General features: G+C 39.8%; 1 protein-coding gene across 1 annotated transcript in view; it reads right to left on the reverse strand.

Annotated features, from left to right (window-relative positions):
- The window catches only part of snx29 (sorting nexin 29), a 591,176-nt gene that overhangs the window by 501,528 nt on the left and 76,330 nt on the right, over positions 1–13,318 (reverse strand). Inside the window, exons 6-7 of the mRNA XM_078240877.1 lie at positions 12,401–12,471; positions 3,929–4,177 (exon numbers count right to left, since the gene is read on the reverse strand). Of these exons, the coding sequence (XP_078097003.1) occupies positions 3,929–4,177; positions 12,401–12,471 (320 nt within the window). The remainder of the gene's footprint in view (positions 1–3,928; positions 4,178–12,400; positions 12,472–13,318) is intronic.

Below are 13,318 nucleotides of genomic sequence, written 5' to 3' on the forward strand. Positions count from 1 at the left end.
GTTAATATATTTTTCCTTCCCTTACTTCCCATAGAGGCCTTTCATTCTGAGCTTATGCTGCATTTGTTGCAACATACCAAGAGAGGATTTTCCCCCCAAACACATCTTAACACCTGACCAACTGATCGTTTGCCATGGTCCTGGTCTGGATGATAGAAATATAGAAACTAGAAGCAGGAGTAGGCCACTCAGTCTTTTGAGCCTGCTCCGCCATTCATGTTCATCATGGCTGATCATCAAATTCAATATCCTGATCCTATCTTCCCCCCATATCCCTCGATCCCTTTAGCCCCAAGAGCTGTATCTAATTTCTTCTTGAAATCAGACAACGTGTTGGCCTCAACTACATTCTGTGGTAGTGAATTCCACACATTCACCACCCTCTGGGTGAAGAAATTTCTCCTCATCTCAGTTCTAAAAGGTTTACCCCTTATCCTCAAACTATGACCCCTAGTTCTGGACTCCCCCACCATTGGGAACATTCTTTCTGAATCTACCCTGTCTAACCCTGTTAGAATTTTATAAGTTTCTATGAGGTTCCCCTCACTCTTCTAAACTCCAGTGAATATAATCCTAACTGTCTTAGTCTCTCCTCATATAACAGACATGCCATCCTAGGAATCAGCCTGGTAGAGCTTCAGCAAGGACATCCTTCCTCAGATAAGGACACCAAAACTGCACATCATACTCCAGGTGTGGCCTCACCAATGCCCTATACAATTGCAGCAAAACACCCCTATCCCTATACTTAAATCCTCTCGCTATGAAGACCAACATACCATTTGCCTTCTTTACTGCCTGCTAAACTTGTGCACTTACTTTCAGTGACTGATGCACGAGGACTCCAAGGTCTCAACGAATACCCACCTCTCTCAATTTACACCCATTCAAATAATAATTTGTCTTCCTATTATTGCAGTGGATAACCTCACATTAATCCACATTTATACTGTATCTGCCATGCAGATTCCCACACACTCAGCCTGTCCAAATCACACTGAAGCATCTCTGGAACCTCCTCACAGCTCACTCCCCAATCCAATTTTGTATCATCTGCAAATTTGGAGATAATACATTCAGTTCCCTCTTCCAAATCATTAATATATAATGTGAACAGTTGGGATCCTAGCACAGATCCCTGCGGAACCCCACTAGTCGCTGACTACCAACCCTTTGCTTCCTATCTGCTAACCAGCTTTCTATCCATCTCAAGACATAACCTGCAATCCCATGTGCTTTAACTTTACATAGTAGTCTGTTATGTGAGACCTTGTTAAAAGCCTTCTGAAAGTCTAAATGAACCACATCCACTGGTTCTCCTCGGTCAACTCGACTAGTTACACCCTCAAAGAATTCTAATAGATTCGTCAAGCATGGTTTCCCTTTTGTAAATCCATGCTGACTTTGTCTGATTATATCACTGCCTTCCAAATGCCGAGTTATGAAATCCTTGATAATAGACTAGCAATTTTCCCAGTACCGACGTTAGGCTCGCTGGTCTATAGTTCTCTGTTTTCTCTCTACCTCTCTTTTTGAATAGTGGGCTTACATTAGCTACCGTCCAATCTGGAGGAACAGATTGGCTTCCAGTCAGCAAAAGGACAGCAAAACTCCCACACCTTTCCTTCTAAGCCCAATGTAAACCAACTCATCAATATTTTAAAAATTCTCATCCTAACTTCAAATCTTAGTCAACGCTTTAAGGTTTAAAAGTGCTTTCTGTTATGTATTAGTATTGATTCTTGGTAGTTGCATGAAGCACTGTGTATTAATCTTTGATATATTTACCAGAAGTGGCATCACATGTCCATAGCACGGAAACTCTCAGAGTGAAGAAGCAGTCATGTAGTGAGCACCATCCTGTGGATAAAGTTCTGTTATTTTTAACCCTCCATGAACTAGAGACCAGTGAGCCCAAGGTCAGTACTGGGGAAGTTGCTGGAGTCTATTATCAAGGATTTCATAACTCGGCATTTGGAAGGCAGTGGTATAATCAGACAAAGTCAGCATGGATTTACAAAAGGAAAATCATGCTTGACGAATCTATTGGAATCTTTTGGGGATGTAACTAGTAGAGTTGACTGAGGTTCATTTAGACTTTCAGAAGGCTTTTAACAAGGTCTCACATAATAGACTACTATGTAAAGTTAAAGCACACGGGATTGCAGGTTATGTCTTGAGATGGATAGAAAGCTGGTTAGCAGATAGGAAACAAAGAGTTGGTATAAATAGGTATTTTTCTGATTGGCAGTCAGCAACTAGTGGGTTCCGCAGGGATCTGTGCTAGGACCCCAACTGTTCACATTATATATTAATGGTTTGGAAGAGGGAACTGAATGTATCAATGTGTTAATTCTCCAATATACAACACACCTCTTATTTGTGAAAGTTTTGCCCGAGTAGTGCAAACCCACAAAAGAATGGTTAAAACAGCAATGTACATCAGGCACACTAATTCATACATAACAGCTCAGCAAGCGCACAAGAGTGAAGAGGCAATGCTGCTGGACTAGAAATCTAGAGAACATGTTCAAATCTCATCAGGACAGTTTTCAAATTTTCAGTCCATTTAAAGGTGAGAAGGATTCACAGTGGTTGCAAGTATGTGAAGGTTTTCGAGAGGGTGCAGAAAAGATTTATATCAATGGTTCCAGGGGCAAAGGAGTTCAGTAATGTGGCCGGTCAGTCTTTGTGGCTGGAAGTGAAGATCCAAGGGCACTGCTTGAAGAACAGAGTAGTACTTTATCTCTTACCATCAAAATCTCCCAAAACAGATCAACTGGTCACTGACTGATTACATGCTGCATGTACCTTTATAACAGTGCCTATAACTGAAAACAATTAATTATTGTGAGACATTTTTAATGCCATAAGGATGTGAAAAGTGCTATATTAATACACATTTTTCTTTGGTTCCTTAAATCACAGGCAGCAATATCTGAATGTAATATAATTGTATTTATAATGCTATTTTAACAAATATTTCATGTTGCAATTATTCTATGTTATAGTAAAATACGTTTTAAATCATTCACAGAATTTGGGCATTTTTGGCATGACTGCTGTAACGTCCCTTAACTGAGAGATTTGTGGACCATTTTAGAGGGTAATTAAGATTCGACCACACTGCTGTGAGTTTGGTGTTGCATATAGGCCCCATCAGGTAAGAACAGCAAATTCCCTTCGCTAACATGACATTAGTGAACCAGATGGGTTTTTATGGCAATTAGATGGTTTCATTGTCAGCACTGGCGATGCTACCTTTTTATTCCTGTAATTGAAACTCATTTTCAAACAAATGGTCCAGATTTCTGGATTACTAGTCCAGAGACAAACACCATGCCACCATTCCCGTTAGCCCCCATTTCCATTCAAGTATTCATATATACAACAACATTGTTCTCTAAAAATGCGAGCAGTTAGACTATCACTATACAAGTGTTATTTTTCATTCCCCTATCATTGGCAATGCCATTTTTACTTCTTTGCCTGTTGTGCAGTGATTTCAGCCTTACCCACATTACCAAATTTGGACTCTAACTTGGCTCTTTGGCCAAAGCGGCCTGTGCTGAAACACCAAAAATATGGGTGGAACCATGAAACATATACAGGAAATAAGAGACTCCAAGTAGTTTCAAGAAGGAAGTAATACATCTGGAGAGAGCTTTTTATTGACGAGAATAAATTTCTTCTACAGAATAAAAGTGAGACAGAGGGTCAGCCATGATGATATTAAATGGATAGAACAGGCTCGAAGGGCCGAATGACCTACTCCTGCTCCTATTTCCTATCTTTCTGTTCTACAATACTTCACCGTCTTCCTCTTGCATTCAACCCAGCCAAAGCAATGAAACTCCAAATGCAGAAATTTCTGAACCTCAAAAGTGAGGGGCTGACAGTGAGAGGTTTGACATCTAGAGCCACTTACCTTGATTTACGGTTTTAGACAGAACTGGCAGTCGGTCTGATTCAGACTCCGGCCGCATGAAACTTGGCACTGCAGAAACTGTTGTGATTTCTTTCAGGAGTGTGCTAACCCCCTGCGTGGATTCCTTTAACAGGGATGTGACATTTTGTGTTGACTCCTTCAACAGGTTTGCAACCGCAGACACAGGCTTGTTAGGTCCATTCAAATCCTCATTGTCAATGTTGATTGCAAAGAGGATAGAGTTTAACCCTTTAAACAAAATAACAGATTAATTTACAAAGGTAATTTTCTGATGGATTTATTTAATTCATTTTGAACAAAACAATATTTCAGGTACAAATCTACTTTGTTACTTCCATGATTGCCATGATGTGGAGATGCCGACTTTGGACTGGGATGGGCACACGAAGAAGTCTCACAACACCTGGTTAAAGGCCAACAGATTTATTTGGAATCACGAGCTTTCAGAGTGTTGCTCCTTCCTCAGGTGAGTGGAGAGGTGGGTTCACAAACATGGCATATATAGGAAGAATCACAATTGCAAGATAATGATCGGAATGCGAGTCTTTACAGGTACAGACCGTGCGAGTGGAGAGAAGGACAATCACAGGTTAAAGAGGTGTGAATTGTCTCAAGCCAGGAGAGTTGGTAGAATTTTGCAAACCCAGGCCACCTTGGAGAACACTTCCCATGTGCCTTCAAGACACAACAACGCCGAATCGCCAAGCAGAAACTGATAGCCAAGTTCCACACGCATGAGGATGACCTCAACCGAGATCTTGGATTCATGTCACACTACATGTAACCCCCACCATTTGGCTTGGGCTTGCAAAATCCTACTATCTGAAAGCTCGTGATTCCAAAAAGACCTGTTGGGCTTCAACCCGACTTCCATGATTGTGTTAGATGCAAAACACTGAGTTGAAGTTTTGTGAAGTAAAATAACTGTTAACTGTTCAGCTAATGAAGTATTGCACAGTGACCAGCACCTTTGTCCCTTTTAAAACAGTAGCGTGTTTAACTTGTCCTAGAGATATCTCGCATTTTAGCTTAGGGGTTTAAAAAAAAAGGGCGGCATGGACAAGTTGGGTCGAAGGGCCTGTTTCCATGCTGTAAACCTCTATGACTCTATATCCTTTGAGAACAAGAAGTCTCCTTGACCTCAAGTAACTTAAATTTCCTGGAAATGCAAATAACAGCAACAGCAAATCTAAGATGACATTACTATACCGATTTACATTCCCCGAAAATAAATACCTTGTGTTATCTGCACTGAATAGGAGTGCATCTTGAAAATGCTGTCAGCTTTCACACAACAACAAATTATTGCTAAAAAGGATTAAACAGAACTGAAATATATATCTGAACTATTTTTAAACTAAAAATTGAGCATCTTCTTCTGCATTAGCTGTAACTAAGAAGAGTGCCAGGTATCAGAAATTAAATTATTTTCCATGGAAGCATATATCGATGCACAATTAATTGGAGCATTTCTATTCTCTCGTACAAAGTGGCTATATTTTAAAAAACATGCAGAATCTAAACAAAATTCAATAGAAACAGCTCATTGTACAAATCTTGTACGAGGGGATGAGCAGGATGGATCTTAAAATCATTTCCAAACTATAATTTAAAGAATAAATGAAATTTCTATTATGCAAGCGCATTCTTAAGAGTGTGAAGAAATAGCATCAGGAGATAACAAAACAAACCCTAGAGTCTGTTCCATTGATCTTCAAACTCCGAAAGCTGGTTAACAGACAGGAAGCAAAGAGTCGGCATTAATGGGTCTTTTTCTGATTGGCAGTCAGTGACAATTGGGGTTCCACCGGGATCTGTGCTAAGACCCCAACTGTTATACATTAATGATTTGGAAGAGGGAACCGAATGTATTATCTCCAAATTTGCAGATGTTACAAAGTTGGGTGGCGGATGAGCATTGAATGTATTCAATGACTGAGCAATCACAGCCCTTCAGCATAGAAAATTCTAAAGATTCAAACCCTACTAATGACATCAAGCGAAATGGGGAAAAATGGTATAGAGACAGATGATCAGTTTGAATGGCAAAGCAGGATCGACAGGCCAAATGGCCTACTCCGACTCCTATTTGCTATGTTCCACTGAGTGAAGAAATGTCTCCTCACCTTCATCCAAAATAGCCCTCCCCTTATCCTGATAACATGCTCTCAGTTCTGGACTCTCCAGCTAAGGAAAACAACCTGTCAAGCCCTCTCAGAATCTGAGAGAAAAGCAAATTACTGCAGATGCTGGAATCTAAAACAAAAACAGAAAATGCTGCAAAATCTCAACAGGCATGACAGCATCAAAGGAGAGAGAATAGAGCCAATGCTGAGTCTGCCAGACTTGAAACTTTAGCTCTATTCTGTCTCCTCTCAGAATCTGATTTGTTCTGATGAGATCAATTCTCATTCCTCCAAAGTATAAGTCCATTCTACTCAACTCTCCTCACGCAACAAACTTCTCATCCAAGGAACCAATCTAGTGAACATTTGTTGCATCCCCTGAAAGAAACGTATACCCTTCCTTGGATACGGTCTTCAAAACTGCACAACTGCTGCACGCCTTCCTTACTCTTCTACTCCAAACCTCCTGCAATAAAGGCCAACATATCAGTTGCTTTCCTAATTGCTTACTGTACCTGCAAATTAATTTTGTGTTTCTTGTGCAGGAATACTAAAGTCTATCTAAACACTGACATTATATTTTCCCATCATTTAAAAAAATTATTGTTTTTATTCTTGCTATCAAAGTGAAAAACATCACATGTCCCAAATCATACTCCTTCTACAACCTTCTTACCTAACTTCTATATCTTTCTGTCCTCTTTACAGCTTACAGTCCCACCTTGTTCTGTGTCACCAGCAAGCTTAGATAGTTTATAATCCATGCTTTCATCTAAGTTATTAACATAAATTGTCAACAGCCAAGGTCCCAGCACTGATCCTGGTGCTACCTTCATAATAAGAGTCTGCAAACCTGAAAATTACCTGTTTATTCCTACTTTTTTTCTGTCATTTAACCAATCTTCTATCCATGCTAATGTATTATCCCCAATCCTATGAGCCATTATCTTCTGCAACAATCTTTGTGGGAATTTATCAGATGCATTTTGAAAATCCAAATATATTACAGCCATGGTTCTCCTTTTATCTGCCCTGGTAGTTACAAAAATTAGAGTATGCTGAGGTTGTATCAAACATTCCTCTTTCATGAAACCATGTTGACTCTGCCTAATCGTATTACGATTTTCTAATTACTCTGTTACCACTTCCTCAGTAATGGGTTCCAGCTTTTCCCCCCCAATGACTAATGTCAGGCAGTGTTACATTCGCAACCAGCCAATCCCCTTCACCATTCCCTAATCTTGGGAATTTTGGAAGATCACAGCCAGTGAATCCACTGTCTCTATAGCTACCTCTTTTAGAACAGCCTGAATTATTAAGATATTAAAAGATCAAAAAATCTAAAGCAAGAAAATTCAGAGTGCAATGATTGCTTCACAGCTTCTGTCAAAAACTAACACAAAAATGTGACAGAATACACACCATTTGACTGGATTGGTGCAACCATAACCAATGACAGTGTAAGCGGACACAAATTTCTGTGATTCCTTAATTAAATATTTCTTAGAATAAAATCAAATAAATGAAACAGGACAAAGCAGCACCCAGGCACAAAGTGTGAACAGACAAGCAGGTCTTTTAAAATGCAAACAAGGTCTAACACACAAAAGGGGGCCAGACAGGGTGGCACCAAAGGAAACTCATCTCATCAAATCAGCACCACTGACCTAATCAAGTGATATCAGGAAGCCTTCTTAGCCTCAAAAGACTTCCTGAGATCAGCCAAACACCCATTGATAAACTCATCGGACAGAAACGATTACCATACCTAAACATTGATACTGTACTTAAAACATCAAACAGAATGGCCAGAGTCAAATACTGTAAACAAAACATTAACATTTGAATCATACAACGTGTCAAAGTTCGAGTATAACTGTAGCCCATTGCGGCAGGCTTTCAGAGTGCTTTCGGGACAGTGCTGTTTGTATGTCCTGATTGCACCTCCGTCGACGTTAATAAAGCTGGACCGCTGTTGAACCTAACTCTGAGTTCGAAGTGGTCGTGTTCGCCCACTCGCGCTAACAACAGTGAGAAAGCTTGATCAGCAGCTCTGCTCACAGACTCCACAGCTAATATATTCCACATTCCCATTCCACTAGAGCACAGTATTTAAAGTTTAAAGTTTTAAAATTTAAAGTTTATTTATTAGTGTCACAAGTAGGCTTACATTAACACTGAAATGAAGTTACTGTGAAAATCCCCCAGTCGCCACAATCCGATGCCTGTTCAGGTACACTGAGGGAGAATTTAACATGGCCAATGCACTTAACCAACGCGTCTTTTGGACTGTGGGAGGAAACTGGAGCACCCGGAGGAAACCCACGCAGACATGGGGAGAAATTGCAAACTCCACACAGACAGTGACGAGCTGGGAATTGAACCCGGGTCCCTGGTGCTGTGAGGCTGCAGTGCTAACCACGGCATTTTCTGAAAGATGCTCTAAAATAATTTAACCAGCATACTTTCACCTTCTCAAGGGCAATTAGGGGCGGGCAACAAATAGCAGGTCTTGTCACCAATGCCCACATCCCATGAAAGAATTTTTTTAAATTATAATTTTTAAAAGCAAGTCTCAAGCGTCAGTCCCTAACACAAGTTTCAATAGAAAGCAAGAAGGTTTTGCCTAACACCAAGGTTCCTGGACTGTGTTATGCATGCATCTCTGGGAAATACGCTGGAAAGGTTGCCTATTGGTGGATTTTATGAGTAATTTTATTTATTCATGGAATTTTTACAACAGACAATTTAGATGAAGCTTTAAAACACGCAGGAATCTGTTGTATAGTGGTGAATTTATTCCAAAATGCTCCAATAAGAATAAAAATACACAGAGACAATAACACATAGACTTCACATATCCAATCACCATACAGTATGGTTTCAGTTGCCCAGCAAAGTCCAGTCTAACTGAGATCAGAACTAAGCTCGGTCCTGTATATCATACTGTAACTATAACTGCTGCCATGTAACAGTGAAAAGTAGACAGGTGGCTAAAGTCAGGAAATGTTAGCAACACAGTGATGGGGAGAACAGCAATTACATTTGTTTTTCCAATACCAATACACTTGCTGAAATTGTTGGTGAGACATGGCTTGTGAGACAATGATTATTGTGAAACAAAATATTGACACCAGGCACAAAACATGAGTTAAATAAAAGATGTAAACGTGACAAAAATACATGGAAATGTGACTTGCTAGGACTGAAGTGGCTGAATAGTGTCTATTACATGGGCAAGTCCTGTCACATAACAGCCTAAAACTATTCCTTGTCTCCAAACACTTGAAAATAAAACATGAACAGCACAAGGATAAATCGCCAAATTTTTGACAAGGGCACAGCTAATGGTGAACAAGACAGTTTTACACTGTGCTGCTGCTGATGACAATATTCAAGTCCTTGGAGTATTTTAGTCACATAGTGGCAGAGTTGCGAAGCCCAGAAAATCTCACACCATAGCAGAAGAACAAATATTACCTGCAGCTGTAGACACGCTAAGTACTACGCTTGGAGAGGAGACCCAAGAGAGAAAATCAAACAACACATTATCACATCAAATTAATGGCATGGCCAATGACATCTTAACTGGCTTAATGAACTGTGTAATTAGCAGCCAGTACTTTGTTCTGCAGCCAGATGAATCCACAGGCATGGCAGGCTTAGTTCACCTTCTGGTGTACGTGAGGTGCATTTTTAAAGGTACAATACTGGAGGATGTTTTGTTTTGCCAGTCATTGTCAATCTGCACAATGGCTATTTGGACCCAAAACTCAGGCAGCCTTTGTTGTAACTCAATCTCTGTCCACTGTTAGTTGAAATATCCAGGGGATTCTCTTGTTCTTTTTGGGTCAGGCTTTGTGGCATGAGAACTGCAGAAAAATTTTGTGAATGGGAGGGGGTGTTTGACGCTTCAAAAATCAACGTAATTGGTCAGTGTATTGGCAGTTCCTCTGATCGAGCAACGTCATTGATTGGGAGGCATAGTGAGTAGTGGGGTGTATCAGAACAGTCGCCTCCAAGTGATGTTGATACAGTACAATATATATTGGGGAGCACTCACTTCCAAAAGCAAATACACCAACTTGAAGGAAGTCCTGGACAATGCAATGAGGATGGTAAGCTTTATAAAAGCTCAATCCTTGAATTCCAGAATTTTATTTGCCCCGCGTAATGAGATGGGAAGCAAGAATATTAATCTATTGCTCCATGTAGAGGTTTGATGGTAGTCACAAGGGAAGTCCATTTCTTTGAACTTCAATCTGAGGTTATTCTTTACAGGCCACGCATTCCCAGTTTCATACTGTCTGCATGACACAGGCTACCTTTATTGTCAGATACAGTCTGTCACTGAATGAACTAATTTTAGGGCTTTAAGGGCCAAGTGCAATATCCTTAATGCCCAGGACAAAACTGAGTCAATGGCAAATGGACTCAGAATCTGGTGGGAAATACTCATCTTCAGCAGTGGGCCCATAATACAATATTATGGCTTTGCAACAGGATACCCAAAAGGCATAATATAGAAGGTAGAAGGACTATCACAGCTGTTAATTATCAGTAGTTGAGATGCCAGTGGACTGCAAATTCAACCTAAACACTTGAAAGTGCATCGAAAAGAAGTCTTTTTTAAATGTCCTTCAAGATGGTGGAGGACATGTAACCTGTACTATCGGGGATACAGATTTCACATTTTCAAAGCTTATACTCTCTTCAAAATGTTAGCTCCAATACAGCAAAACCAGAACTGTGGATTTGAGACATTTCCAAAGCTTTTGAAAAATATTCTCACCTTCTTCCCTAATTTCTCTAGGAACCTTCTCTAAGAGCATTAGCAACCATCCATTACCATGATCACGGTTAGTTGTACACCTAAAAGCCTAACATGTGAAAAACCACCACAGCCAAGCTTTTTCATTACCCACGTCAACAGACATGAATATTTTAGCAAGGATGGAAAACCAAACAAAAATGGAAACATAGCTAATTTATTCCTCCATCCTCGCCCAAGGATACTGAGACCAACTGTATTATTATACCAATACAACTGGTAGGATAACAACATTAGTTCAATTTTCTCAAATGCTACGACTACTGGGTGGCACGATGGCACAGTGGTTAGCACTACTGCCTCACGGCGCCAAGGACCTGTGTTCAATTCCAGCCTTGGGTCACTGTCTGGGTGGAGTCTGCACATTCTCCCTGTGTCTGCGAGGGCTTTCCTCCGGATGCTCCGGTTTCCTCCCACAATCCAAAGATGTGTGGGTTAGGTTGATTGGCCATGCTGAATTAGGGGGATTAGCAGGGTAAATATGAGGGGTTACAGGAATAGGGCCTGGGTGGGATTGTGGTTGGTGCAGACTCGATGGGCCGAATGGCCTCCTTCTGCACTGTAGAGGTTCTATGCTTCCATGATGACTCAAGTAATCACATGCCCCAGAACCTGGAGATGTTGTGGTGATGCAGCTTGAACTAAAAATTTGCTCATTCTACTGGGACCCAGCAGTATCCTGCCATGGTAAACCGAATAGCCCTTTGGAGAGAAGTGAAAGTGTATTTGACAAGGATTGATGTTATACCCTCAAAAAGGGGCAGGTGACCAACAAATTACACACTGATCTTAGCAAGTGCTTAAATCTATACCTAATCCAAACGATGTCGGAACTGGCACCTGGAAAAAAAAAGACTACACCTCAAGGAATACCTTTTATGTCAAGTAAATGCAAAGCACTAATGGACAATCAGCAACTAAAATCTTTAATGTGATTTCCCATTAGTGCTTTGTATTTATTTTTATAAGGGGCAAAGGATATAAATAAACAATTAATTTTTATTGGTCAAACATTATAACACAACAGTCCACCAGTTAAGTATCTCAAAAGACCACTCTACATAGCAAAGAAATCCCACACACACACAGCTCTCAAATGCTCATTTCTGCTCACGCAAGCTATAACCAGAATGTGATTTTTTAAACAAATCAATAATTCTGCTGAGACAAACAAACAAGTTGACGATCTGCATAAAATCTCAACACCGTAAAATAAATGCATTTGTTGGTGAAATCTTAGGAGGACATTTAAGGCTCACTGCATTGCAAACAAGGTTTTCATACAACCATTCTTCAGCGACCTATACAGCTTGCTAAAATTTGCATATAAATCACATAACCCATTAACAGACTGTTTTTCCTTCGATAATCTGCATGTAAATCCATGTACGCTACTTGCAAAACAAATTTAATTTGGTGTGCGAATATCATCAATGCAAAAATATTTAGTCATGGCCAGTAGAAATGAACATTGTTACTGAGAGCACATCTTACCTGCTGCCATCGTAGGAAGCATGCTTGCACGCTCTTCCTCACGCATAAAGGACCAGTCTTCATAGAAGACACTAATAATCACATATTGAAAAAAAAACAAAATGATTTCTAGTTCATAAAACACAAATCAGAACAAAGTTGTATCTTAAAAAGACAACTAGCATGTTTTCAGCACAATGCAGTCTTCATCTGAAATAGATTCTGATTTTCACTACAGTCAGGACGAGTTATTCTTTGGATAAGCAAGACAAAAGTGTTTACCTGCTTTAGCTAAGATGACACTTCAGACATCTGATTATTGTCAGTAAAATGGCAACTGTGTTTGCAATATTTTATGGGAAACTGCTTTGACATAGATATAACTTATAAACAAGATGATGAATGCTATGGAAACAAATAGTTAAGGAGTATCAAAAATATAGGTTCAGAACTAATCCCCAACACCAGGCTGTTTGTAATGTATTTCTATTAAGATATTCAGATGCGATAGCATCTAGATAGCATCTAAATATAAGAAATGTGACAAAGACATGACAGCATAAGTGGTGTATACAGAAATGCAATAATTAGGATTTATTAAAATATATTGCAGATATGTGTTGGACTACTGGTAAATAAAACTCAACCCGGTGTCCAGTTTTCTGAGCACCAGGTATAGTTGCATTAACTGAAATAAGGGAATAACCGATTAGTATCCGCCGAATCATAAAACAACCGAAAAACCATTGGACGTGGTACTTAAAACAAAAAAAGGTACTCATAATCGTATGGGAGTAATGTTTTTAAAATAGTTTCATTGGTGAATACACAGTCAAATAAAAAGCTGAAGAAACAGACAGCAAGGTTCTGGCTCTGATCCCTGGTCTGCTTTATGTTAGCTGTTCGGAATGAGGCAGCAGCATTGGCCTTGGCAGTGTC

The sequence above is a fragment of the Mustelus asterias genome, chromosome 23 (genome assembly GCF_964213995.1).
Source record: "Mustelus asterias chromosome 23, sMusAst1.hap1.1, whole genome shotgun sequence".
Taxonomy (NCBI): Eukaryota; Metazoa; Chordata; class Chondrichthyes; order Carcharhiniformes; family Triakidae; genus Mustelus; species Mustelus asterias.